The 26,266-nt window shown below is 38.1% G+C and overlaps 1 protein-coding gene across 3 annotated transcripts in view; it reads left to right on the top strand.

The window, feature by feature from the left end:
• The first annotated feature begins 423 nt into the window (after positions 1–423).
• The window catches only part of Mtr (5-methyltetrahydrofolate-homocysteine methyltransferase), an 85,453-nt gene continuing 59,610 nt past the window's right edge, over positions 424–26,266 (top strand). For all 3 annotated transcript variants that reach the window (XM_077803064.1, XM_026412464.2, XM_026412465.2), the window contains exons 1-8: positions 424–734; positions 5,072–5,286; positions 7,959–8,048; positions 9,290–9,359; positions 11,103–11,195; positions 13,022–13,128; positions 18,247–18,306; positions 19,324–19,418. In XM_077803064.1, the coding sequence (XP_077659190.1) occupies positions 701–734; positions 5,072–5,286; positions 7,959–8,048; positions 9,290–9,359; positions 11,103–11,195; positions 13,022–13,128; positions 18,247–18,306; positions 19,324–19,418 (764 nt within the window). In that variant the 5' untranslated portion in view covers positions 424–700. The remainder of the gene's footprint in view (positions 735–5,071; positions 5,287–7,958; positions 8,049–9,289; positions 9,360–11,102; positions 11,196–13,021; positions 13,129–18,246; positions 18,307–19,323; positions 19,419–26,266) is intronic.

Raw genomic sequence — 26,266 nt, 5'->3', positions numbered from 1 at the left:
TGACAATCATTATGCATATATGTGTTTCAGAGTTTTCACAGTGCATCCACAGGATTTAATTTAATTTAATCCTAGTTCCATAAAACAGTAATTACACCGCCCCAGCACTTCTACTGAGTGTGGAGACAGAGGCTTAGTGTGTTGCCCCACGCCGCCGAAACGGAACTGGAGTTGGTCTTCGGACTACAAGTTCTTGGCTTTAGCCACGTCTTAGCTCCTGCAGGCCAGCGCGACTTGACGCCACGACTTGAATCTGGTCCAGGTGCAGGAATGCTACAGGCCTCGCGCGGCCTGAACCGGGCCGGGATTGCGTCCCAGACGGCAGTGGGGCAAAGCCTCGATGATTGGTTGAGGCCGGCGGCCAATATCCCTGCTAGGGGAGCGTGCGGGCCAATCGCAGGCCGGAGGGGGCGGGTCCTCCCGCGCTCAGGATGGCGCGAGCTGAGTAGCGGCTCGGAGGAAGCTCTTTGGAAGCTGTGGCCGGCCGACCTGCTTCCGCGCCCTCCCGCGACCCCATTGCTACCGCGCTGGCACCGAGGGCGGCCGGTGACGCGGAGGCGGCACGTGTCCCACACCCGTCTGCGGCCGCGCTAGGGTACCGGGCCTGGCTCGCCCGCTGGCCGGCATCGCCCGCGGCTGCCACCTGTGGAGGGCGCGGCTGCCCTGCGGGCCCGCGGGCCCGCGGAGGGGGCTCGGCGACATGTGTCCCGCGCTGCAGGACCCGCTGCAACCCGGTAAGGCGCGGCGCCCCGCTCCGGCGGCCTCTCGCCGCGTGCCTCTGCGCCCACGCCCGCCCCGGCCAGGACTTTACGCCGTGGCGTAGGCCGCCTGCTGTCCCCAGGAGCGCCGCCAACTTGGCTCTCGGGTGTGCGCGGACCTCGCGGGCTCCAGGGAAGCCAGAGCCGCTGCGGGAACCCCAGGACCCCAGGGCCAGACCTGCTGTCTGTCTTGGCTCTTTTCTCTCTCTCTCTCTCTCCCTTTTTTTTTTTGGGGGGGGGCTGGGTATTGGACTCCGGGCCCTCCTGCTGAGGCTGGTTTATGAATTTGCGATCCTCCTGCCTCAGCCTCAGAGTCACTGGGAACGTAGGCGCGAGCCACTTCGTCTGTTTTAAACATTTTTAAGTTTTGGCTGGTGTTGCAGATCTGAGAGGAGGGGCTCCCAGGGGTTTAAATAGCCCCTTTGGGCCCACTCTGGGACTCAGGGCGGGGAGTGGCACTCTCAAGTATCGTGATGTTGCTGGCTCTGGGGTCAACAATGAGAAAATGCTATATACGCACAAGAACAGACCACAGTTTCAGTCTTGTAAGGAACTCTGGGTCTCATAATTTGTGGGCAAAAACATTATAGAAATGTGTGGTAGGAGATGTAGAAACAAGAGAATTAGTAAGAAGGACAGAGAAGTAACTGTCTTATGAGGCGAGGATGTTCAGCTCCAGAAGGAGGATGAGTACTGAATGAATAATCCAGAAGGAAGTTTATCCGAGGGTAGCTAATGACTTCGGGTAGCTGGTGACTTCGGCAGGACTAAGGTCTTGATAAATGGACCTAGTAGAAATGTCGTTGAAACGAATGGAACTGTGATTGAGAAACACAGCACTGATGCTTTAAAATTAGACCTGTCTCCAGCTGGCACTCTTGTAATCCCAGCAACTTGGCAGGAGGATTGCAAGTTCAAGACCAGTCTCAGCAACTTAGTGAGACCTTCAGCAACTAAGCAGCACTGTCTCAAATAAAAAATAATTAAGGTTGGGAATGTAGTACAGTGGTAAAATGCGCCTGGGTTCAGTCCCTGATACCAAAAACAAAACAGAAAGATCTTTCTGAAAGGGGTATCATAGTTATCTGAATAATCTCTTACTCATGGCTTTGGGCTTCTTCCTCGTTTATTTTAAAAAAGGAAATAGTATTACTCCTTAAGCTGAATGTAGGTAATAGTAGCAGCAGTATGTCTCTGAATATTTAGAATACTTTGAATAGTGAGTGAGTTGTTTTTGTTTTTTTTTTTTTTTAATACAGAAAATGACAGGAAAATTGTTGGGTGGATCTAGCCCAGTCCCCTCATTTTATTGTCTTCTGCTATTGAGCACCCTCAAGTTTAACCAAGCATAGGGCCCTTAAAGAGCTCTGAGTCAGGACTGTGGGCTAGAAAACACCTTTCATGTATTCCTGCTTCTCTGTATGTTAGGATTCCAGTTAGGTTTTAACTTCCTAAAACCCTTAGCCACTTACTTGGGTCCAGTCTTTTCTTTTTTTCCCCTGCTTTATTTTTCTTCGTGTACACACACACACACACACACACACACACACACACACACACATACATAGTTAGTTGTAAATGGACACAGTACCTTAATTTATTTATTCTTATGTGGTGCTGATAATTGAACCTAGTGCCTCACACATGCTGGGCAAGTGCTCTACCACTGAGCTACAAACACAGCCCATAATGTTGAATCTTAATGAAGCTGTTTAATTGAAAAACTGGGAATTCCTGAATCTCAAGGTTGGGTCTTAAGGCTAACTGTCTGTGACTTCAGACCATGGTTGTATCCCCTGGGGGAGGAGTCTGATAGACTAGCAGATACTTCCTGTGTGAAGATTCCAACTACAGCCTTCTAAAGAATTCTTAGTTTCATCCTTGCCTGGTACTGTACATGTTATTTGGAATTCAGTTTATGAATGATTAATGAAAGAATGAATGAGTGATTCAGTGTGAGGGTATCAGCTTAATCCTTTTCTGGATTATTAAAATCAAATGGGGAAATAAAGTATTTAAAAAATGGAATACTGCACAAGCAAAGAGATGCCTTGGTAGCAAGTAAGTGCAAACCAAGGAAATTAAGAATCCAAAAATAAAAGTATCTTGAGAGGGATTTGTAGGGCAGAAGTAAGATGTTCTTTAATAGAATAAAGACGAGGAAGCATTGGGATTACTTACTTATGGTGCAGAAAATAAGAATGTTTTTTCCTTCCTGTTTATCACAGTGGAAAGGGAAGTCCTAAGAAAATCAGGCCTATGTGAGGTCATTGTATATCCAGAGATGTATTCCTGATACTGCAATTTATTACTAACATTATTAGGGTTTTATTAGCTAATGATTTCATCTTGTCATTCTTTAGGATAGTTCTTAAAGGTGGTGTTATCTGACTTACCCACCTCAACATCTCATTGGTCCTATAACCAGTTAATTCCATGTTTGTTCTTTGGAACACTTGCTGTAACTCAAAATATTAGCTAAAAAATAAAATGTTAATGACAAAAAAAAGAAACCCAATAAAATGCATTGGCTAGATCATAAAATACTGTGTGATCTCTTGGGCTGACATTTCTTTCTTTCTTTCTTTCTTTTTTTTTTTTTTTTTTGCTTGTAGATGGAGACAATATCTTTATTGATTTATTTATTTTTATATGGTGCCAGGATTGAACCCAGTGCCTCACATATTCAAGGCAAGCGTTCTACTACTATGCTACAACCCAACCCCCAAGGACATTTCTTAGGACTCTCTGCTCTGCATTAGTAATATATATCACATACATACATTAAGCATAAAAATATTTCTGAGACAGTGCTAGAACCAGTTAAGTGGGGGAACTGCAATACTATATTCCTATATTTACTGTGAAAGGAATTTGGAAGAATCTGTTCTGTTTAGGACCTGGCTAGTCCTGAAATGTACAGAGTGTTCTAGACCTAATTGCAGATAAATTATTACTTTCTGTTGGTGGTAGTTCTTCATGGAAGAGCAGCATTCCAATGAATGGTCACTCTGCCAAGGGAAAGTTGTTCAGGGGACTTAAGAACTTAAAAGAAGGTTAGAAACTGGAGAATTAGAATGCTAGACACCAGTGAAAGATAACCTTCCACTGGAAAAGCTAAGCTTGGAATACTGAAGAACAAGAACAGTGGACACCTAGACCAACAACTCTTAGGAGGAAGTCTGATTTTCTCTCAGTGGGAAATCTTACATCTCTAAAGGAAAAATAAGTATGTGATTAATGTAGAAGCCTGTTGCTGTTGAGACAGGAATGGCATATTTTCATGTTTGGAAATGAACATCAATCTGGCAGAAAGAAGCCAATACTCAGTGCAGACAATTAAATGGCAATAACACTTTAACCTATAATATATCCAACTGAAATTCCTTTTTTAAAATTCCTTTTTTGAATTCACCCTGAAGTGAGACCCTGTGAGTTTAAGTGGAGATTGTTTCACATCTGAAATAGGACCAGCCTGCTTTCTTCTTGGTTTGGTGCTTCACCTAAGCTGTAGAATTATAGTGCATCTTTTATGAGCTTCACATATTCCTCCCTATTGTGAATTATAAACTATCCTGAATTCTTCCTCCATATCTTTTTTTTTCTTTTACTCTTTATTTTTACTTATTGTAGCTCAGTGGTAGAGCACTTGCCTAGCATGTGTGAGGCACTGGGTTCGATCCTCAGCACCACATAACAATAAATAAAATAAAGATATTGTTTTCTTTTTTTTTTTTTTTTGAATTTTTTAATATTATATTTATTGGCGGACACAACATCTTTGTTTGTATGTGGTGCTGAGGATTGAACCTGGGCCGCACGCATGCCAGGCAAGCGCGCTACCGCTTGAGCCACATCCCCAGCTCCAAAGATATTGTTTTCATCTACCACCACCAACACAAAAAATCTAAAAAGGTTTTTTTTTTTTTTTTTTTTTTTTAAATTTTGAGACAGGATCTTGCTAAATTCCTGGGCTTGAACTTGGGATCCTCCTGCCTCAGCCTCCTGGGATTACAGGCATTCACAACCACAACTGGTTTATCTTTCATTCTTTTTTGGGGGTGGTAGGGTGGGTACTGGGGATTGAACTTAGGGGCACTTAACCACTGAGCCACATCCCCAAGCCCTTTTCTTTTTGGTATTTTATTTGGAGACATGGTCTCATTGAGTTGCTTACTGCCTTGCTATTGTTGAGGCTGGCTTTGAACTGAGGATCCTCCTGCCTCAGCCTCCTCAGCTGCTGGGATTATAGATGTGCCACCGTGCCTGGGTTATCTTTCATTCTTTAAAGTCAGATTTTACTTTCTTTAAAGGAGGTATGAAGAAAACACTTCAGGATGAGATTGAAGCCATTCTGAGGAAGAGGATTATGGTGCTTGATGGCGGAATGGGGACCATGATCCAGCGGTACAAGCTAAGTGAAGAAAAGTTCCAAGGTCAAGAATTTAAAGACCATGCCAAACCACTGAAAGGCAACAATGATATTTTAAGTATAACTCAACCTGATATCATTTACCAAATCCATAAGGTAATTTTTCTAGCTTCTTAACGTTCTCTCAAACTGTTTCATGTACCGAGTCAGAACACTCCTGTGTGCTCTGGAGAATACAGAAGAAAGAAGATTTATTTTTTTATTTTATTTTATTTTTTTAAAGAGAGAGTGAGAGAGAGAGGGGAACAGAGAGAGAGAATTTTAACATTTATTTATTTTTTCTTAGTTCTCGGCGGACACAACATCTTTGTTTTTGTATGTGGTGCTGAGGATCGAACCCGGGCCGCACACACGATAGGCGAGCGAGCTACCGCTTGAGCCACATCCCCAGCCCCGAAAGATGATTTATTAAGAAAGCTGGTGTGGGATAGAAAATAAAGTGTTTTAGTGTTTAGTATTTGGGATAAACAGATAAGAAGTAGTTGGTTTTATGCTTTTGAGGAAAACTCCAGTGAAGAACCCTAAAATTCTGGCAAATTAAGGGTTCACTACCTTGTTTAAGTTACTGACACAGCTCTTAAGAAGAAATCTCAAAAGATGGTATCTTAGTTGATTTGGGCTGCTGTGATAAATTAGACTGGAAGGATTAAACAACTGTATTCTTTTTTTTTACGGTTCTTGGGATTGAAGTGCCAGCTATGGGCCCTCTTCCTATTCACAGATAACCATCTTCTCATTGTGTCCTCACGTGGTGGACAGCAGAAAGAGAAAACAAAGTCTGTGTCTTATAAGAGCAGCTATGTTGTAAATATCGGTGTACCCCTAAGAGTCACCTGTTAAATCCTAATGCCCAATGTGATGGTGGTAAGAGGCGCTCTGTTAATAGAGGGAGCTCATTCAACTCTTCCATGTGAGGGCACAGTAGGAAGATGTCCTCTGTGAACCAGGAAGCAGGTCCTCACCCATTACAAAATCTCAAGGCATAACTACCATTCATGTATTCTAGTTGATTTTTCATCTAATTTTCTAGTGAGGCATGATAGTGCAGGCTTGTAGTCCCAGTGACTTGGGAGGCTAAGGCAGGAGGATTACAAGGTCAAGGCTAGTTTTAGCAACTTGAAGCCCTTAGTAATTTAGTAAGATCATGTCTCAAACGGGCTGGGGTAGTAGCTTGGTATAGTACTCTATGGTTTGAACCCTGATACCAAACAAAATAAACAAAACCCCTAATAACATTTTGTCTACTTTTCTGCACTTGGATTTTTAAAAATTAAGTTGAATTTTATTGCTTCATACTATTTTATAATTTGTAGTTTTTACTTATATACCATTAGCATTAAATGTTCTAAAACATGGCTTTATAATTTCATAATAACCTATTTGCTTAATTAATCTGTTATTCATAGGCATTAAGGTTGTTTTTCATTTTTCTTGTTCTTTGTTAAAAAATTAAATTTTAAAATTCATTCTTATACAACAAAACCCAGTGATAAGAATAAATTCCCATCAATTACTCCACATTGCTATTTTTTTCCCCCAGAGATAGCTACTCTTAGTTGCTCTCTGTCTTTTCAGATCCTTGTGTTATATGTTTATACAGTTATTTATGTATGTGTAGGAACTGTTAGTACACATGTGTTTTAGTAGTATCATCTTTACATATTATTCTGTTTTGGTTTTCTTTTTTTTTTGATAGTGGGGATTGAACCCAAGGCAACTCTGTCTACTACTGAACTACATCCCTAGCCCTTTTTATTTTGAGACAGATTCTCCCTAAGTTGCTTAGGCTGACCTCAAATCTGTGATCTTCTTGCCTTAGCTTCCCAAGTTGCTAGAATTAAATGTGTGTGCCACCACGCCTAGCTTTATTTTGTTTTTCTATTGAACAATACTTTGAAAGATCTTCATATGTAGGATATGGAGATTTTTAAAAAGCTTTATTTTTTTAGCTGTCACATGGCTGGTAATAAAATGAATATATAATTTATTTAGCTGTCTTCCTGTTGACAGTATTTAGGGTGTTTGTGACTTATAGTTGTTACATTTGTGTTTATGTTGTTTTTCATTGCCTAGCTTTTTTGCAAACATTGTTCATCAGCTTAGGAAGGATTGAATTTACTTATTGTTGGAAAATCAGGGGGATTGAGAGATTCCAGGGCATTAGATTGAGATTGAATTCGTATCCAAAGAATGAAATCAGGAAGATGGGTTTCAAACAGGGAGAACAAACTGTATGGTATTAGAGTCCTTAAGGTTCCAGTAAGGGTGCAGGTTTGGGCCAGAGAGAATAGGAGATGTGGATTAAAAAGAGGGTCTGAATTGAGTTCTCACTGATGGTGCAGTTTTCATTGGGAATCAGGGTGCTGAAGCAGGGAGAAGGTAAGGGGTCAGAATTGATGTTTGTTGAGTGCCCAAGATGTGCCAGACATGTGAAGTGTTACCTTGTATTATACAGCTGCACTGATTGAAGAAGAGGGTTGTAGTACTTTCAGATGAGGAGACTGGGACTGAGACTTGAAGGAACTTGACAGAATTTATATAACCTTAGTGTGTTAACTTCATCTGACTGAAAGTTCTGTGCTTATTTCTTGAAACACATGCCTTTTTGTGAAATCCTTATACCTTCCTGTGTCTCTAGTTTCTGACGCACTGTTTTACCCTTAGTAAGTAATCAAAAGGTGGTTGGCAGTGATGGTGATGAAAGGATGTGTTTATTTTGGGGGGACAGGGACTCTGAACTGAGAATTGATATGATTGTGTTGTTGCAGGAATACTTGGTGGCTGGAGCAGATATCATCGAAACAAATACTTTTAGCAGCACTAGTATTGCCCAGGCTGACTATGGCCTTGAACACTTGGTAAGAACTTCACTTTTCCTCCCATTTGAGAAGCTTATGAGCTTTTGCTGTGTTGGTAGTTGCTAGTAAGAAAATCATTTGAAGCTGCAGGATGAAGCTAATGGCTTGTTTCTGTTGTTTGTGGTGATACATGGAAAATAGTTTGAAACTTTTCTGCTTATGAGCAAAGCAACCCATTCATTTTCCAAATGGTTTCTTTTATGAACAAGTAATAATCAAATACAAATGATGCTTGTTTTGCAGTTGCTTTTGGTAAAGTCATAATCATTGTGTGCACCTGTAGATAATATGTAGATAAATGGTTATGACTGCATTCCAGAAAAACTTTATTTATAAAAATAGGGCCTGGATTGCCCATGAGCCATACTTTGCTAACCACACTTAGGATATTATGGTTTCTTAATTATCTGATGTGAGGATCCAAGGCACATGGATCTTAAGAGTTGAAAGAGATCATGAAGTTCACAAACCTGGCATGTGGAAGGGCTCTTGAAGAGACCCAGACCTCCTTAACTTCCAGGCCACACTGTGTGTGTATGTGCTTATTTCCCCATAAGATGGTTCATGGTTCCTTATCAAATTCTATTTTTTAAAAATATTTTTTAGTTGTCAATGGACCTTTATTTTTTTTAAATGTATTTATATGTGGTGCTAAGAATCGAACCCAGTGCCTCACACATGCTAGGCAAGCACTCTACCATTGAGCCACCACCCCATACCCCTTTATCAAATTCTTAAGAGGCTAATAATCTGCAGAAAGTTTAGAACTACTCATTCAGCCATTTTACAGTGAAGGAAATCAGGACCAGGGAAAGTTGCTATGGGATTGTCTGGCCAGGCAGTGACAGAGCTAGACCTAGAACCTAGGTCTAAGCCTCTGTTTTCCCCATTACTGTTTTTCGTAATTTGCAGAATATATAACTATACCAGTTATTCTGTGGCATGCCAGGTGTCCAGTGGTTTTTTTTTTTTTTTTTTTTTTTTTTTTTTTTTACCAGCTGGCTTATGGTTTGGGAGAAGATCCTTTTAGAAGAAGTTCCCAAGGACTTGCCATTCCCTACTATCTTTTGAGGCTAGGGTAACTGATAGATCTTCTTGGTTAAGTTTTCACTTTGATCTCACATTAATTCACTTTACGTTTATTGTCTGAACACAACTAGGTATTAGATGGCTATATAGATGCTTTATTTATTGCATGGAGGAAAAGCAGGACAAACTAACGTTAGTGGTTGATATATTAGGCTTACCGGATGAACAAGTGCTCTGCAGGTGTGGCCAGAAAAGCTGCTGAAGAGATAACTCGACAGACAGGTAAAGGATGCTCTCCTTTCTTTCTTGCACAATGATTGCTTCAGTGTTCTTGGCTATAATGTGTTGTTCTTACTGCAGTTTTCCTTACATGACCTTTGGCCTATGAGCAATTGTAGATACTGTATTTTAATTTGTTTGTAGGTTGCTTCTCTGCAGTTTCATAATGAAGTACTCATCATCCCTGCTGTCATGCTATTTCTGTGGGCCTTGGACTCGTTTTTTTTTTTTTTAAAACCCTGCCATTGTTTATAGTCTGACTTTGTAGCTAGGCCCATTATTTTCCTGTGAAAGAGCTATAATCCTTTTTCTCCCTGTGGAAGCCCCTCATCAGGTTCTTAAAGGTTTAGCTGCCTGATTTGATTATTTTTGTTATCATTAGGACATTTGATGTTATCACTGTAAAGCCACCCTGCTCCCAGGGCTGGCTTATTTAAGCAAAGGGGATGCCTTTGGAGCATTTTCCACTTTATCCTACTAATGACCTTGAAGGCACTGCAGCACACATAAGAGGGCTTAGATTCAGTCTTACTGAGACTTGAAAAGTGTTCTGAAATAACTAACCTCCTATAGGTTGCCCTCAGAACATTGGTGGGAGAATTTTAAGAGAGAGATGGAATAGAGGAAATAAACGGAGCCCTTTAGGAGTTGGAAATGTGAAGTTATTGCCAATAGAAAATATATAATGCAGAATTGTTAGGAAGTTAGGCAAGCATATTAATGAAAACCAAATCAGCTTAATGGGAACTCTGTTTCTGAGAGATAAAGTTTAAATCCACAGTAATGTATGGACAGGTCAGAGGATACTGAACCAGCTGAAGCAGGGAGAGATAAGGACATTTTTCTTACACTGTATTATTGCTAAGCTTTGCAGAAGATAAAAAATATTTGGGCCTGTAGCCTTCTCACAAGCTGGGTTATTAACTAGTTGTAGTCTTCTCCAGTTTAGTCCTACAGCACAGCCCAGGTCATTGAGTGGCTACAGTCACCAGAGGCAGTGAGTGGTGTGATATGCAGATGAGAACAACATCTCCATGTGGCCCAGAGGCAGGGTTATTAAAGAATTGTTAAAGCAATATTAAATATGCTTCATACCTGAATTTCAAGTTTTATAATTATTAATTTTCACTTAAACATTTCAGGTTAAGATCAGGATCTTCAAGATTTCTTTTTTATTATATTTATTTATTTTTTTAGTTGTTGATGGATCTTTATTTACTTATATGCAGTGCTGAGAATCAAACCCAGTGCTTTACACATGCTAAGCAAGTGTTCTACCACTGAGTTACAACTTCAGCCCCTCTTCAAGGTTTCTTAAGAATGGGGAGACAATTTGTCCAAACATAGCGAGGTGGTAGGAAAGGATTACTTATAGAAAGACTTGGAGGTTGCATGTGTGAGGATTTAGTTGTTTTGATTGGCTTGGTGAGAATATTTAAATATCCCCTGTAGTCCATGATTTTCCCAGGGAGTCTGGGGCAGCCCCCATAACCAAACATGTATTAGCAGAATCTGTGAACAAGTGCACTAAAAGGCAAAAAGACTCTAAACAGCTGTTTATTACTTCATTAGAAGGCAGGTTTGTTGTCAATTCAATTAAGAAAAAAAATTTGGGCTTTGAGAGCTTTTTAGATTTTGAGTTGTGGGCAAAGCCCTGTGTTCTATGAGAAGTCTTATAGCCTATTAGTTTACAACAAAAAGATTTGAGTTGTTAGAGAATTTATTCTTGTTTTTCTTTTCCCAAAGGAATCAAGAGGTTTGTTGCAGGAGCTCTGGGCCCAACTAATAAGACACTCTCTGTGTCTCCATCTGTAGAAAGACCAGATTTTAGGAACATCAGTGAGTATTTATGACACATAATCAGGGACCTTGGGAAAGTACCCTTGTGCTTTAGTAATCTGTAAAGTGGGGACAGTAACAGGATTTACTTCAGAGATATTGTGATTTCATCTATGAAAAGGGCTTACAGTATAGTGTTTTGAAATATGGTGGATATCTAAATAAAAAGCTCTTATTATTTGAGCTTGCTTTCAGATGTATATGGTGATTTGTTAGTTGTTCTTTATCATCTATTGAAACAAAACCAATTGTAAGAAAGTTTCGAAGTGAAAACTTGAGCACATCTGAATACCAGCTCTTAGTATATTATAAAAGACCCAGTATATTGCCATTTAATTTAGTAATACAAACTATCTAAATGTACTAGTATTATAAAATTAAAAACTAGTATATGTAAATGTACTTTATTCTGATTTGACCCGAAACTCAGGAATCTAAGTCAGTGTCTAAGCATCAAGACTACAAAAAACAAAAAGAATTAAACTTTTCAGGCTGAATACTAACAATACCATATGTGGTAATGCATTTTGTATAGATGACAATTTCACACAATTACAGTTTGTTGGTTTTTGTTACAGCACTTTGCATGTTGTGATACTGCACTATGTGTATGTGATTAATGGTCTCTCTGGTCTAGATAGGACAGTGGGGAAATAACCTCTCCTCCTCCTGTGCTGTGTAAGGTCAGGTATACTTAAAACACAGTGAGCATAACTTTGCTACTTAAGCTTCTCTCATAGAACACCTAAGTATTTTTTTCAGTTTTGGTTGGGAGATAAAATGGGGAGAGGGATAACTACCTCTCAGGTGAATATAGACAGCACAGTACATTTCTAGCAAATATTTTACCTGGGAGTAAAATTTTGTTTGAGATCAAGATTGCCCATCAGAGAGATTGCCTCTCTGAAAGAGTTGACCTAAAAGGATTGAGTGAAAATCACAGGAGTGTAGCCTTTTACCCCAGAGTGTGAGAGTTCAAGACAACTTGTGTTGTATCCAGATTATGTTTCTTACCCTCCAGAGATCTCTCTTAATTGATTGATTAGAATGATTTTTTAGGGTTGGACATGGTGGCGCATGTCTGTAATCCTGGTGGTTCCGGAGGCTGAGGGAGGAGGATCTAAAGTTGGAAGGTAGCCTCAGCAACTTAGTGAGGCCCTGTCTCAAAATAAAAAATGAGAAGGGCTAGGGATGTGGTTCATTGGTTAAGTGCCCCTGGGTTCAATACCTGAGACCAAAAAAAAAAAAAAAAAAAAGTCTTTGAGAAAAATGTATTTTAAAGAGTTGAGAATAAAGTACATGGTTTAGGAAATTGACACACCTTCCTACTCACTCCTAACTTATCCATGGGAAGGAGGTCATGTGGAAAGTATTCAGAAACAGGTGTGTTCAGTTTGCTTGTTTTCCTCCTGTCACTGCCATATTTCTTTTTAAATTCTCTTTTTTCTATCACTGTGTTATTTCTTTATTTGGTTTCTTATAGACATTGTGTTTTAGCCGGCCATGATGGCACTCATCTATGATTCCATCAACTCCAGAGGCTGAGGCAGGAGGATCACAAGTTTGAGGCTATCCTTGGTAACTTATTGAGATCCTGTCTCAAAAACAAACAAACAAACAAACAAAAAACGAATGGGATGTAGGTCAGTGGTCAAGCATCCCTGGGTTCAATACCCAGTACTGAGGGAAAAAATGTTTTTTGTTTTCAACAGATGCATTATAAGCCAGCATTGGGTTCAGTGTGCTAGCCCTGAAGTCACCTTACCTGAGTGCAGTTCAGAGGATGTTGGTGACTGATATGATGGATGTGACTTATTGTTTTGCAGCGTTTGATGAGCTTGTTGAAGCATACCAAGAGCAGGCCAGAGGACTTCTGGATGGTGGAGTTGATATCTTACTCATTGAAACTATTTTTGATACTGCTAATGCCAAGGTGAGTTAAGGTAGAAAAGAGACAAGGTGTGGGTAGAGGGTATGATTAATCTCTCTCTCCCTTTTTTTTTTTTTTTTTAAGGTGGACACAATATCTTTATTTTACATTTATGTGGTGCTGAGGATCAAACCCAGTGCCTCGTGCATGCTAGGCAAGCTCGCTACCACTGAGCCACAACCCCAGCCCCATGATGAATCTCTTAATGTAGTAAGAAGATAATGGCCATTACAATTTCGAAAGAACAGTTTTTAGCATTTAAAATGTTTTTCTCATTATGAAAATTTTTTAATATATTTTATTTTTTTCAATACCTTTATTTAATTAATTAATTAATTTATTTTTTATGTGGCTTCACGTGTGCTACTTGAGCACTCTACCACTGAGCCACAACCCCAGCCCTCATTATGAAAATATTTGCATACATAATTGCTATGTGTGCATATATGCATATGTGATGTTTGCATGCTCTTGATTGTGAATTCAAAAGGTATATAAATACATGGGATGAAAAGTAGATATTCTCCCTTCTAGTCCTGGGTATCTAGATTTCCTCCTGGAAATAGCTGCTATTACCAGTTTGGGGGTCTTGACAGAATTTCTATACAGATATAAGCATGCATGTAGTGTGTGTGTGCATTTATGTTTTGTTTCTTACATATGTATAACACATAATTGTATAGAGTGCAAAGTAAATGTCCTTATATGTATGTGTTTGCATACATAGCAATTATGTATGCAAATGGGCTTATATTATCAGTACTGTTTTGTCTCAGCAGTGAACCAGCCCGTAGTAGAACCATAATTTTAGCTTGAGAATTCCAATCAGTTTTCTCTTTTTTTTAAATTAATTTTAAAAATTTATATATGACAGTGGAATGCATTACAATTCATATTACACATATAGAGCACAATTTTTCATATCTCTGGTTCAATCCCCAGCACCAAAGTATACAGAGTATATTCACAACAAATTGTGTCTTCATATATGTACTTTGGATAATAATGTCCATCACATTCCACCACATTCCCATGCTCCCTCCCTTCTCCTCCCATCTCTCTGCCCTATCTAGAATTCATCTAATCCTCCCATGTTCCCCTTTCCTATCCCACTATGAATCAGCCTCCTTATATCAGAGAAAACATTTGGCATTTGTTTTTTTGGGATTGGCTGACTTTTTTAGCATTATCTTCTCTAACTCCATCCATTTACCTGCAAATGCCATGATTTTATTCTTTTATTGCTGAGTAATATTCCATTGTGTATATATGCCATATTTTTTTTTTTTTATCCATTCATCTATTGAAGAGCATCTAGGTTGGTTCCACAGTTTAGCTATTGTGAATTGTGCTGCTATAAACATTGATGTGGCTGTGTCCCTGTAGTATGCTGTTTTATTTAAGTCCTTTGGGTATAGACTGAGGAAAGGGATAGATGGGTCAAATGGTGGTTCCATTCCCAATTTTCCAAGCAATCTCCATACTGCTTTCCAAATTGGCTGCACTAGTTTGCAGTCCCACCAGCAGTATATGAGTGTATCTTTTTCCCCACATCCTCACGGACACTTATTGTTGTTTGTATTCTTAATAGCTGCCATTCTGACTGGAGTGAGATGAGATCTTGGAGTGGTTTTGATTTGCATTTCTGTAATTGCTGGCAGTGATGAACATTTTTCACATATTTGTTGATGGATTGTGTATCATCTTCTGAGAAGTTTCTGTTCAGGTCCTTAGCCCATTTATTGATTGGATTATTTGTTTTTTTTGTGCTTAGCTTTTTGAGTTCTTTAAATACCCTAGAGATTAGTGCTCTATCTGATGTGTAAGGGGTAAGATTTGCTCTCCAGATGTAGGTTCTCTATTCACCTCACAGATTGTTTCTTTTGCTGAGAAGAAACTTTTTAGTTTGAATCCATCCCATTTATTGATTCTTTCTTTTTTTTTTTTTAAAGAGAGAGAGAGGTTTTTAGTATTTATTTTTCAGTTTTCGGTGGACACAACAGCTTTATTTTATTTTTATGTGGTGCTGAGGATTGAACCCAGCGCCCTGCTCATGCAGGCTAGCGCGTTACCGCTTGAGCCACATCCCCAGCCCCCCAATTTATTGATTCTTGATTTTAATTCTTGCACCAAAGGAGTCTTATTAAGGAAGTTGGGGCCTAATTCCACATGATGGAGATTAGGGCCTACTTTTTCTTCTGTTAGACGCAGGTTCTCTGGTTTTATTCCTAGGTCCTTGATCCATTTTGAGTTGAGTTTTGTGCATGGGAAGAGATAGGGGTTTAATTTCATTTTGTTTCATATGGATTTCCAGTTTTCCCAGCACCATTTGTTGAAGAGTCTTATCTTTTCTCCAATGAATATTTTTGGCACCTTTGTCTAAATAAGATAATTATAATTTTGTGGGTTAGTCTCTGAGTCCTCTAATGTGTACCATTGTTTTGGTGCCAATACCATGCTGTTTTTGTTACTATTGCTCTGTAGTATAGTTTATAGATCTGGTATAGTGATGCCACCTGTTTCACTCTTCCTGCTAAGGATAGCTTTAGCTATTCTGGGGCTTTTATTTTTCCAGATGAATTTCATGTTGCTTTTTCTATTTCTATGAGGAATGTCATTGGAATTTTGATCGGAATTGCATTAAATCTGTGTAGTGCTTTTGGTAGTATGGTCATTTTGATAATATTAATTCTGCCTATTCAAGAGCAAGGTAGCTCTTTTCATGTTCTAAGGTCTTCTTTGATTTCTTTCTTTAGGCTTCTGTAATTTTTATTATATAGATCTTTCACATCTTTCATTAAGTTGATACCCAAGTATTTTATTTTATTTTTTGAGGCTATTGTAAATGGGGTAGTTTTCCTCATTTCCCTTTTTGAGGATTTGTCACTGATATACAGAAGTGCATTTGATTTATGGATGTTGATTTATAAATGATCATAGATACAGAGGAAATGCTCCACTATCTAATTGTTAAGTAGAGATACTTAAATGCTTTATTTTATTTTAATTTTTTTTGGTACCCGGGATTAAACCCAGGTGTGCTCAACCACTGAGCTGTATCCCCAGCCCTTTCTGTTTTTTATTTTTGAGACAGGGTCTCACTAAGTTGCTAAGGCTGGTCTTGAACTTGTCTCAGCCTCCAAAGTTGCTGGGATTACAGGTATGTGCCACTGTGTCTGACACCATATCACCTTTTCCCCCCACATTTTAAAAAAATTTATTATTTATTTTATTAAGAAGTTGTTGAACACAATACCTTTATTTTATTTATTCTTATGTAGTGCTGAGGATCGAACCCAGGCCTCACACATGCTAGGCAAGAGCTCTACTGCTGAGCCACAACCCCAGCCCCTCCCTCACATTATTTTATTGGTGTATTATAGTACATATTGATGAGCTTTGTTGTTACGTATTTGTACATTCACACTAGGTAATAATCACTATATCAGCTAATATCACTCCCCAGCATTACCCTGTCCCATTTTCTACCCTTTGATCCCTTCCTCTATTGATGTTTCTCTGATTTTTAGGAGATTCATCCCTGCCTTTCTTTTCCTTTTTCTTCTGTATCTTCTGTGTGAGAGAATACATTCTACTGTTAATCTTTTAAGTTTGACATATTTTGCTTAACATGATGGTCTCTAGTTCCATCCATTTTCCTGCAAATGACATAATTTTATTCTTTATGGCTGAGTAAAACTCCACATTTTCTTTTTTTTTTTTTCTTTTTTTTAAAGAGAGAGTGAGAGAGGAGAGAGAGAGAGAGAGAATTTTTTTAGTATTTATTTTTTAGTTCTCGGCGGACACAACATCTTTGTTGGTATGTGGTGCTGAGGATCCAACCCGGGTCGCACGCATGCCAGGCAAGCGTGCTACCGCTTGAGCCACATCCCCAGCCCACTCCACATTTTCTTTATCCATTCATCCATTGATGGATACCTTGGCAGCTTCCATAGTTTGTTTATTGTGAATTGTGTTGCTATAAGCATGGGATGCTTGTATCACTGTAGTAAGATGACTTTAATTTTTCAGGATAAATATCAAGAAGTGGTATAGCTGGGTCATATGGTGTTCCCATGCCTAGTCTATTGAGGAGCCTCCATACTGATTTTCATAGTGTTGTACTAATTTACAGTCCCATCAACAGTATAAAAGTGCTCCTTTTTCTTCACATCCTCTCCAGCATTTATTAATATTTGTATTCTCTATGACTGCCATTCTGACTAGTGTGAGATGAAATCTCAGTGTCATTTTGATTTGTGGCATACTTTTGATTATAGAGGTTTTTCTTATGATGCCTCTGGAATTTATTTTGGAGTAAGAAATAGGATTGAGGTCTTTTTTTTTTTTTTTTTTAACTAAGGTTACCTGTTTTTCGTAACACTATTTATTAAACATCTTATTGTTTCCCAGTAATAGGAATGATGTGGAATGTCACTCTTACCCAAAATTCCCAAGTTAATTTGGGTTTAGTCTTTTTCAGAAATCCGTCTGCTGATATGACAGTACCACGCTGTTTATCATAGCATCAGAATATGTCTGAGTGGGCTTAGTTTCTTTTCATTAACCCCACCTTTTTTACAGAACTTTTCTCATGCTTGTTTTCCATAAGATTTTTAAATTGATTTTTCTAATTGTAAAGAGGAAATTTAAATATTGTGATTTAATAACTTTCCATGAAAAAAAAAAAAACACCTACTATCATAGGGAAGGTGCACATTAACTGCAGGTTACATTCTAATTTCAGAAATTAATTGTGAAAATGTGTACATCTTTGATTCAGGAATTATAGAAAGAAAGGACAGATCAATTGTTGGCAACTTAAAATATAGACTGACAAGCACAGGGTAACATTGGATTCATAGCTTTATAACCCAGTCCAAGCTCGCCACAAAAAGACATGTTTTTTTTTTTTTTTTTTCACTGAAGCACACTGGGTCCAGAAAGGGACCCTGTGGTTGGGCATTATAAGGAAGGTACTTTTCGTTTCCCCAGAGAGTTCTGGATGTGTCACATCTGAAGAGGCCTTGGGATAGGGTGTCATCTTATCAGGCAGTCAGAGTGACCTTGGATACATTATTCTCCTGGCAGTAAAGATGTTTTTTGTTTTACCCCTGACAGGCAGCCTTGTTTGCACTCCAGAAACTTTTTGAAGAGAATTATGCTCCCCGGCCTATCTTTGTAAGTTCCAAAATATTTTGCATGACATATTCTTGTTTTTTGTTAATAATTGTCATTTTGAATATAACCCCTAGCCCCCTTCCCCTCCCCAAAATAGAATGATTGACGTTATCTTTTGGAAACCGTTTAGTTTAACTTCTTCTGTTCACCTTCCTTCTACACTACCAACTCATTGCAGGTGGGCAGCTCACAAGAAGCCCCCTTAAAGCCAAAGGCTTAAAGACCCAGTCTCATTAGGGCCAAGGAGGGATGGGCTTGCATGCTGAATGCCAAGTATCCAGCACTGACGATGTTAGACCCCAAGGCATTAACTCAAGGCAGGCCTCTGAGAGACCTGCTCGGTGAGCATATGACAGAATCAAAACAAGGGTGTTAGATAAATCAGGTATTTAACAGCAGAAGGCTGGGATAACCTGATAACTCCTCCAACGGATCTGACATGGATGTGTGATATATTTTTTTTCTTTTTTTTTTCCTAATACTGGGGATTAAACTGAGAGCCCCACAAGTGCTAAGCAAATACTTTGCCACTGAACTGTACTCCCAGTCCTGCTTTTTTTTTCAGGCCTAGGACTAAACTCAGGGTGTTGTGCGTGCTAGGCAAGCATTCTGCTGCTGAACTAAATCCCCAAACCCACGCCCCACCCTTTTAAAAAAATTTTTGAGACAGGGTCTCACTGACTTGCCCAGACTGGTCTTGAACTTTTAATCCTGCCTCAACCTCCCAAGCAACTGGAATTAACACTCCCAGGTGGATATGTGATGACTTCTACTGTTGGGGCATTGATTTTTGCCTCATTGACTTTCCCTTTTCTGTTTCTGTGACTTTCTGCCTCCTCCCCTGGCCACTTGGCATATATCCGTTCTGATCCTTCTGGAAAGTGCTGAATTTGAATTTCACATTTCTCTTCCTAGTAAAAGAATAAGGAATACTGGTCTATTCATTTTATTTTGTTTTTGGAATTATATTCTTTACCTGAATCTATACTGTTGACTTTGTTTCCTTTATTAATTCAGATCTCAGGGACAATTGTTGATAAAAGTGGACGGACTCTTTCTGGACAGACCGGAGAGGCATTTGTCATCAGTGTGTCTCATGCAGACCCACTCTGGTGAGTGACTCCCTTCCTTGACTCCTTTCTTCTTTGGCAGATCTTTTCTAATAGTTACACATATGACCTGGGTGGGGATTACTTCCCCATAATTCCCTTGTACTACTTCTGAGATGTGTTGACTGTCCTTAGATACTTTCAGACTGTTTCTCAAGGGCTTCAGAACTACCAAAATGAGTCACTTGAGGTACTGGGAAAGCTGTCCTACCTCTAGGCAGCCAAATGCCTTTCGTCTGTAGGTACCCCCTTGTAGTTAAGACTGTGCTTGGCTAGGTAACACTTTTATCAGTCAGTTACATTTTTGGGGCAATGCTTTGCAAATTTAAGGGTAATATCCTTTCCCTATTTATGGGGCAATCAGAAGAATCCTAACTTGAAGTAAGGTGGGAAGCTCAGGTTTTTATCTTTTATCAATCTTATAGACTGAAGGGGTATTTAGAAGGCAGCCTTCAAAATGAAGTCCATATGTAAGGAACTATTACTCACTGACTCATGGTTATCACAGACTACCTATTAACAAAGAACAAGCAGGCAGAACCCTGTATTACTAATACAGCACTTATTGAAATCCTTCTGTGTGCCTTGAGTGTTGGCATATGTGAAGTAGTCCACACTTGGAGAAATAAATTTTGTAAGTTGAAAGATAAAATACAAAGCACTGTACAAAAATGTGAAAAAAAATCTTGCTATATATAGAGAGATGGCTCTGTAGAGAAGGTGTTATTTGAGCTATGTTGGAAAAAAAAATAAGAGTTTGCTAAGCACAGAGGGGCAGGATAGATCATGAGAATAAGTTCATGTCAGTTTTGTAGATGTATAGTCTACAAAATGTTTCTATATATGATGTTTCATTTGAATTTCAACATAACTCTGAAAACTTGAGTTTCTTATTCTTAGTTGATGGAATTATTCCTATCATTCAACAGATGAAGAACTGACTGTTGAATAGACAAACTTGGGCTGGGTGCAGTGGCATCTGCCTGTAATCCTAGCTACTTGGAAGGCCAGAGTAAGAAGATCACAAGTTCAAGCCCAGCCTGGGAAATTTAGCAAGATCCTATCTCAAAATAAAATATAAAAAGGGCTAGGGATTTAGTTCAGTTGTAGAGCATTTGTCTAGCATGCATAAGGCCTTGGGTTCAATTCCTGGTACCAAAAAAAAAAAAAAAAGTTAGGTTTGGAATTAAGTTTGGGAAAAAGTCAAACATACATTCTAATGATAACAGTGCTTAAATTCTTAAATATATATGTGTACACACACACACACACACACACATATTTTGCTTTTTACCTGGTGTTGAATCCAGGTGATAGTGATGTAAGATGAAAGGAAAAGTTAAATTACCAAATGGGACTGGTAAAATAGCTAAACTGAATAGGTCTATTCAAGGGTTGTTAGTCATGCATGGAACTTAGCAATTTTTTTTTTTTTGGACTGGGATTGAACTCATGGATGTTCTACCATTAAGCTTAACCCCCAGTCCGTTTTTTTTTTTTTTTTTTTGAGACATGGTCTCAGTTGCTGATGCTGGCCTCCAACTTGTGATCCTTTTGCTTCAACCTTCTGAGTCACTGGGATTATAGGTGTGTACTCTCATACCTGGCTGGACCTAGCAATTGAAAATTTTAGCAGAAAAGTACAGAAAGCCCTCATATACTCCCTCCCTGGCTCTTGAAAACCCCCAGTGTTCTGTTATTAACATCTTACTTGGTACAGTATGGTATATTAAGATATGAACCAATATTAACTGAAGGCCATAGTCTATATTAGAGTTCATTCTTGGTGTTTACATGCTATGAATTTTTTTTTTTCATTTTGACTTTTCATTTTTTTTCTGGGAATATTCATTTTTCCCCCTTTTTATTGGTGGATTATAATTATACATAACAGTGGGATTTGTTATATTCATACATACACACAACAAAACATTGTAATTGGATCAGTTTCACTCCCCAGGATCTCTCCTTTGCCTCCCCTCCCTCCCCCTCATCCCCTTCTATTCTACTGATCTCCCTTCTATTTTTTAAAAATTTGTTCTAATTACTTATATATGACAGTAGAATGCATTTTGACACATTGTACCCAAATGGAGCACAACTTCTCATTCCTATGGCTGTACATGGTGCAGAGTCACTCCAGTAGTGTAATCATACATGTTTATAGAGTAATAATGTCTGTCTCATTGTACTGTTTTTCCTGTCCCTGTTGGATGGGAAAAGGCCCCACTCCTCTCCTCCTTCCCCTATGCACAATTTAAAGTTTCTTCATTCTTCCCCACTATGGATAAGCATCCTCTTATCAGACAAAACATTTGGTCTTTGTTTTGTTTTTTTTTAGATTGACTTATTTCACTTGGCATGATGTTCTCTAGTTCCATTCATGTACCTGCAAATGCCATAATTTTATTCTTTAAGGCTGAGTAATATTCCATTGTGTATATATATATATATATATCACATTTTCTTTTTCCATTCATATGTTGAAGGGCATCTAGGTTGTTTCCATAGTTTAGCTGTTGTGAATTAGGCTGCTATAAACATTGATGTGGCTGTGTCACTGTAGTATGCTGATTTTTAAGTCCTTTGGGTATAAACCGAGGAGTGGGACAGCTAGGTCAAGTGGTGGTTCCATTCCAAGTTTTCTGAGGAATCTCCACACTGCTTTCTACAGTGTTTGCACCAATTTGCAGTCTCACCAGCAATGTATGAGTGTACCTTTTTCCTCACATCCTCACCAACACTTATTATTGCTTGTATTCTTGATAATTGCCATTCTGACTGGAGTGAGATGAAATCTTAGAGTAGTTCTGATTTGTATTTTTCTAATTGCTAGAGATGATGAACATTTTTCCATGTATTTGTAGACCTATCATATTTCTTCTTCTGTGAAGTGTCTGTTCAGTTAGTTTTTTTGTCCATTTATTGATTGGGCTATTTGGGGGGGGGGTTGGTGTTAAATTTTTTGAGTTCTGGGTCCCTTATATTTCCAGGAGATTAGTGCTCTATCTGAGGTGCGTGTGGTAAAGATTTTTTTCTCATTCTTTAGGCTCTGTTTTCATGTTGTTGATTGTTTCCTTTTCTGAGAAGAAACTTTTTAGCTGGAATCAGTCCTATTTATTGATTCTTAATTTTACTTTTTGCGCTGTAAGAGTCCTGTTAAGGAAGTCAGGTATGAAGCAAACATGATGAAGACTTTGGCCTACTTTTTCTTCTGTTAAGCATAAGTTCTCTGTTCTAGTGTTTTTGATTCACTTTGAGTTGATTTTTGTGCAGGGTGAGAGATAGAGGATTAATTTCATTTTGCTACATGTGGATTTCCATTTTTCCAGCACCATTTGTTGAATAGACTCTCTTTTCTCCAATGTATGCTTTTGGCACCTTTGTCTAGTATGAGATAATTGTATTTATAGGTCTCTGTGTCTTTTATTTTGTACCATTGGTCTACATGTCTACTTTGGTGCCAATACCATGCTGTTTTTGTTACTGTGGCTCTGTAGTATAGTTTAAGGTCTGGCATTGTGATGCCTCCTGCTTCACTGTTTTTACTGAGGATTGCTTTGGCTATTCTGGGTCTCTTATTTTTCTGAATGAATTTAATGATTGCTTTTTCTAGTTCTATGAAGAATATCATTGGGATTTTAATAGGAATTGCATTAAATCTGTATATCAGTTTTGGTAGTATGGCCATTTTGACAATATTAATTCTGCCTATTCAAGAGCATAGGAGATTTTTTTGTTTTTTTGTTTTTATTTTAGCTGTAGTTGGACACAATACCTTTATTTTATTTATTTTTATGTGGTGTTGAGGATTGAACTCAGTGCCTTACACCTGCTTGGTGAGCACTCTACTGCTGAGCCACAACCCCAGCCCCATGGGAGATCTTTCTATCTTCTAAGGTCTTCTTCAATTTCTTTCTTTAGTGTTCTGTAGTTCACTGTAGAGGTCTTTCACCTCTCTTCTTAGATTGACTCCCAAGTATTTTATTTTATTTTATTTTTTTGAGGCTATTGTGAATGGGATAGTTTTTAAAATTTCTTTTGTGGTGGATTATCACTTATGTATAGAAATGCATTTGATTTTATGGGTATTGATTTTTATTCCTGCTACTTTGCTGAGTTCATTTATTAGTCCTAGAGTGTTCTCGTAGAATTTTTGGGATCTTCTAAATATGGAGTCATGTTGTTAGCAAATAGTGATAGTTTGAGTTCTTTTTTTTCCTATTTGTATCCCTTTAATTTCTTTTGTGTGCCTGATTGCTTTGGCTAGAGTTTCCAGGACTGTGTTGAATGGAAGTGGTAAAAGAGGGCATCCCTATCTTTTTCCAGTTTTTAGAGGGAATGCTTTCAGTTTTTTTCCATTTAGAATGGTATTGGCCTTAGGTTTAGCATAGATACCTTTTTCAGTGTTGAGGTGTGTTCCTACTATCCCTAGTTTTTCTAGTGTTTGCACATGAAGAGGTGCTGTATTTTGTGAAATTCTTTTTCTGCATCTATTGAGATAATCATATGATTCTTGTCTTTAAGTCTTTTGATGTGATGTATTATGTTTATTGATTTCTGTATGTTAAACCAACCTTGCATCTCTGGGATGAACCCCACTTGATTATGATGCACATTTTTTTAAAAATATTTGTTTAGTTGTCAGTGGACCTTTATTTTATTTATTTATACATGATGTTGAGAATCGAACCCTTTCCCTCATACATGCTAGGCAAGAGCTTTTCTACTGAGTTGCAACCCCATCCCACACTATCTTTTTAATATATTTTTGTATGTGATTTTCCAGAATTTTATTGAGAATTTTTGCTTCTATATTTATCATGGATATTGGTCTGAAGTTTTCTTTCCTTGATGTGTCTTTGTCTGGTTTTGGTATCAGGGTGATACTAGCCTAATAGAATGAGTTTAGAAGGTTTCCCTCCTTTTCTATTTCAGGCACTAATTTGAAGAGTATTAGTTCTTCTTTGATGGTCTTGTAGAACTCAGTTAAGAATCCGTTTCTGGGCTTTTCTTTGTTGGTAAGCTTTTGATGGCATCTTTTATTTAACTGTTTGAAATTTATCTGTTTAAATTGTGAATGTCTTCCTGATTGAGTTTGGGTAGATCATATGTCTCCAGAAATTTGTCAGTGTTTTTAAGTTTTCTGTTTTCCTGGAGTATAAATTTTCAAAATAGTTTCTAATTATCTTCTGTATTTTAATAGTGCCCATTGTGATATTTCCTTTTTCATTATGAAATTTAGTAATTTGAGTTTTTCTCTCTCCTCTGTTAGCATGGCTAAGGGTTTATCAATTTTATTTGTTTTTTTCAAAGAACTTTTTGTTTTGTCAATTTTTTTCAGTTGTCTTTTGTTTCATTTTCATTGATTTCAGCTAATTATGTCCTGTCTTCTACTTTTGGTGTTGTTTTGTTCTTCTTTCTCTGGGACTTTGAGATGTAACATTAGGTCATTTATTTGTAGGCTTTTTATTCTTTTAGTGAATGAGCTCAATGCAATGAACTTTCCTTTTAGCACTACCTTCATAGACCAAATGTTTTGTCTGATAAGAGGATGCTTATCCATAGTGGGGAAGAATGAAGAAACTTTAAATTGTGCATAGGGGAAGGAGGAGAGGAGTGGGGCCTTTTCCCATCCAACAGGGACAGGAAAAACAGTACAATGAGACAGACATTATTACTCTATAAACATGTATGATTACACTACTGGAGTGACTCTGCACCATGTACAGCCATAGGAATGAGAAGTTGTGCTCCATTTGGGTACAATGTGTCAAAATGCATTCTACTGTCATATATAAGTAATTAGAACAAATTTTTAAAAAATAGAAGGGAGATCAGTAGAATAGAAGGGGATGAGGGGGAGGGAGGGGAGGCAAAGGAGAGATCCTGGGGAGTGAAACTGATCCAATTACAATGTTTTGTTGTGTGTATGTATGAATATAACAAATCCCACTGTTATGTATTGTCTAGCATGTTGAGGCACTGGGTTCAAATCTCAGCACCACATATAAATAATAAATGAATAAAATAGAGGTCCAACAACAACTAAAAAAAATTTTTTAAAAAGATCAGTTGATACTTTTTGTATGAGATTTTTCTAGGTGTTCTAGTCTGTTCCATTGACCTCTTTGTTTTTTCTTTCACCAACACCACCCTGTCCTGATTACTTAGGCTTTTTTAGTCAGTTTTGAAGACAGGTGGTGTAAGTTCTCTGCTGTTTCAGTTTTGGGGCTGGGTCTTTTGTCTCTGTGTATAGATATTAGAATCAATTGGTTGATATCCATAAAATAACTGCTGGGATTTTGATTTGGATAGTGTAAATATAGATCAACTTGAGAGAATTGACATACTCACAATGTTGAATCTTCCTATTTATATATGTAGTATCCTTTTTTTTTTTTTTTTCCAATGCTGGGGATTGAACCCTGGGCCTGAGGCATCCTAGGCAAGTGCTCTACCACTGAGCTATATATCCCAGCTCCATAAATGTATCTTTCCATTGATTTTAATCTGTTTTATTTCTTTCACTAAAATTTTACAGTTTTCCTCTTTGAGATGTTATATGTATTTTATTAGATATATACCTAAGTATTTAATTTATTTTGGTGCTGATGTGATGGTTTTGTTTTCTATTTCAAATTATAGTTGCTCATTGTTGGTATATAGGTAAACAATTGATTTTGGTATATCTACTTTCTATTTTGCAGCATTAGTGTATTTGCTTATCAGTTATAGGAATTTTTAGTGATTGGGAAATTCTACAAAAACAGTTATACAATCTGTGAACAAAGACAATTTTACTTCTTCTTTTCCAATCTGTCATTCTGTATACCTTCTATTTTGCTTCT

The sequence above is a fragment of the Urocitellus parryii genome, chromosome 9 (assembly GCF_045843805.1).
Source record: "Urocitellus parryii isolate mUroPar1 chromosome 9, mUroPar1.hap1, whole genome shotgun sequence".
NCBI lineage: Eukaryota > Metazoa > Chordata > Mammalia > Rodentia > Sciuridae > Urocitellus > Urocitellus parryii.
Note: the sequence above shows the minus strand (reverse complement) of the source record. Positions and strands in the feature narration are given on the sequence as shown.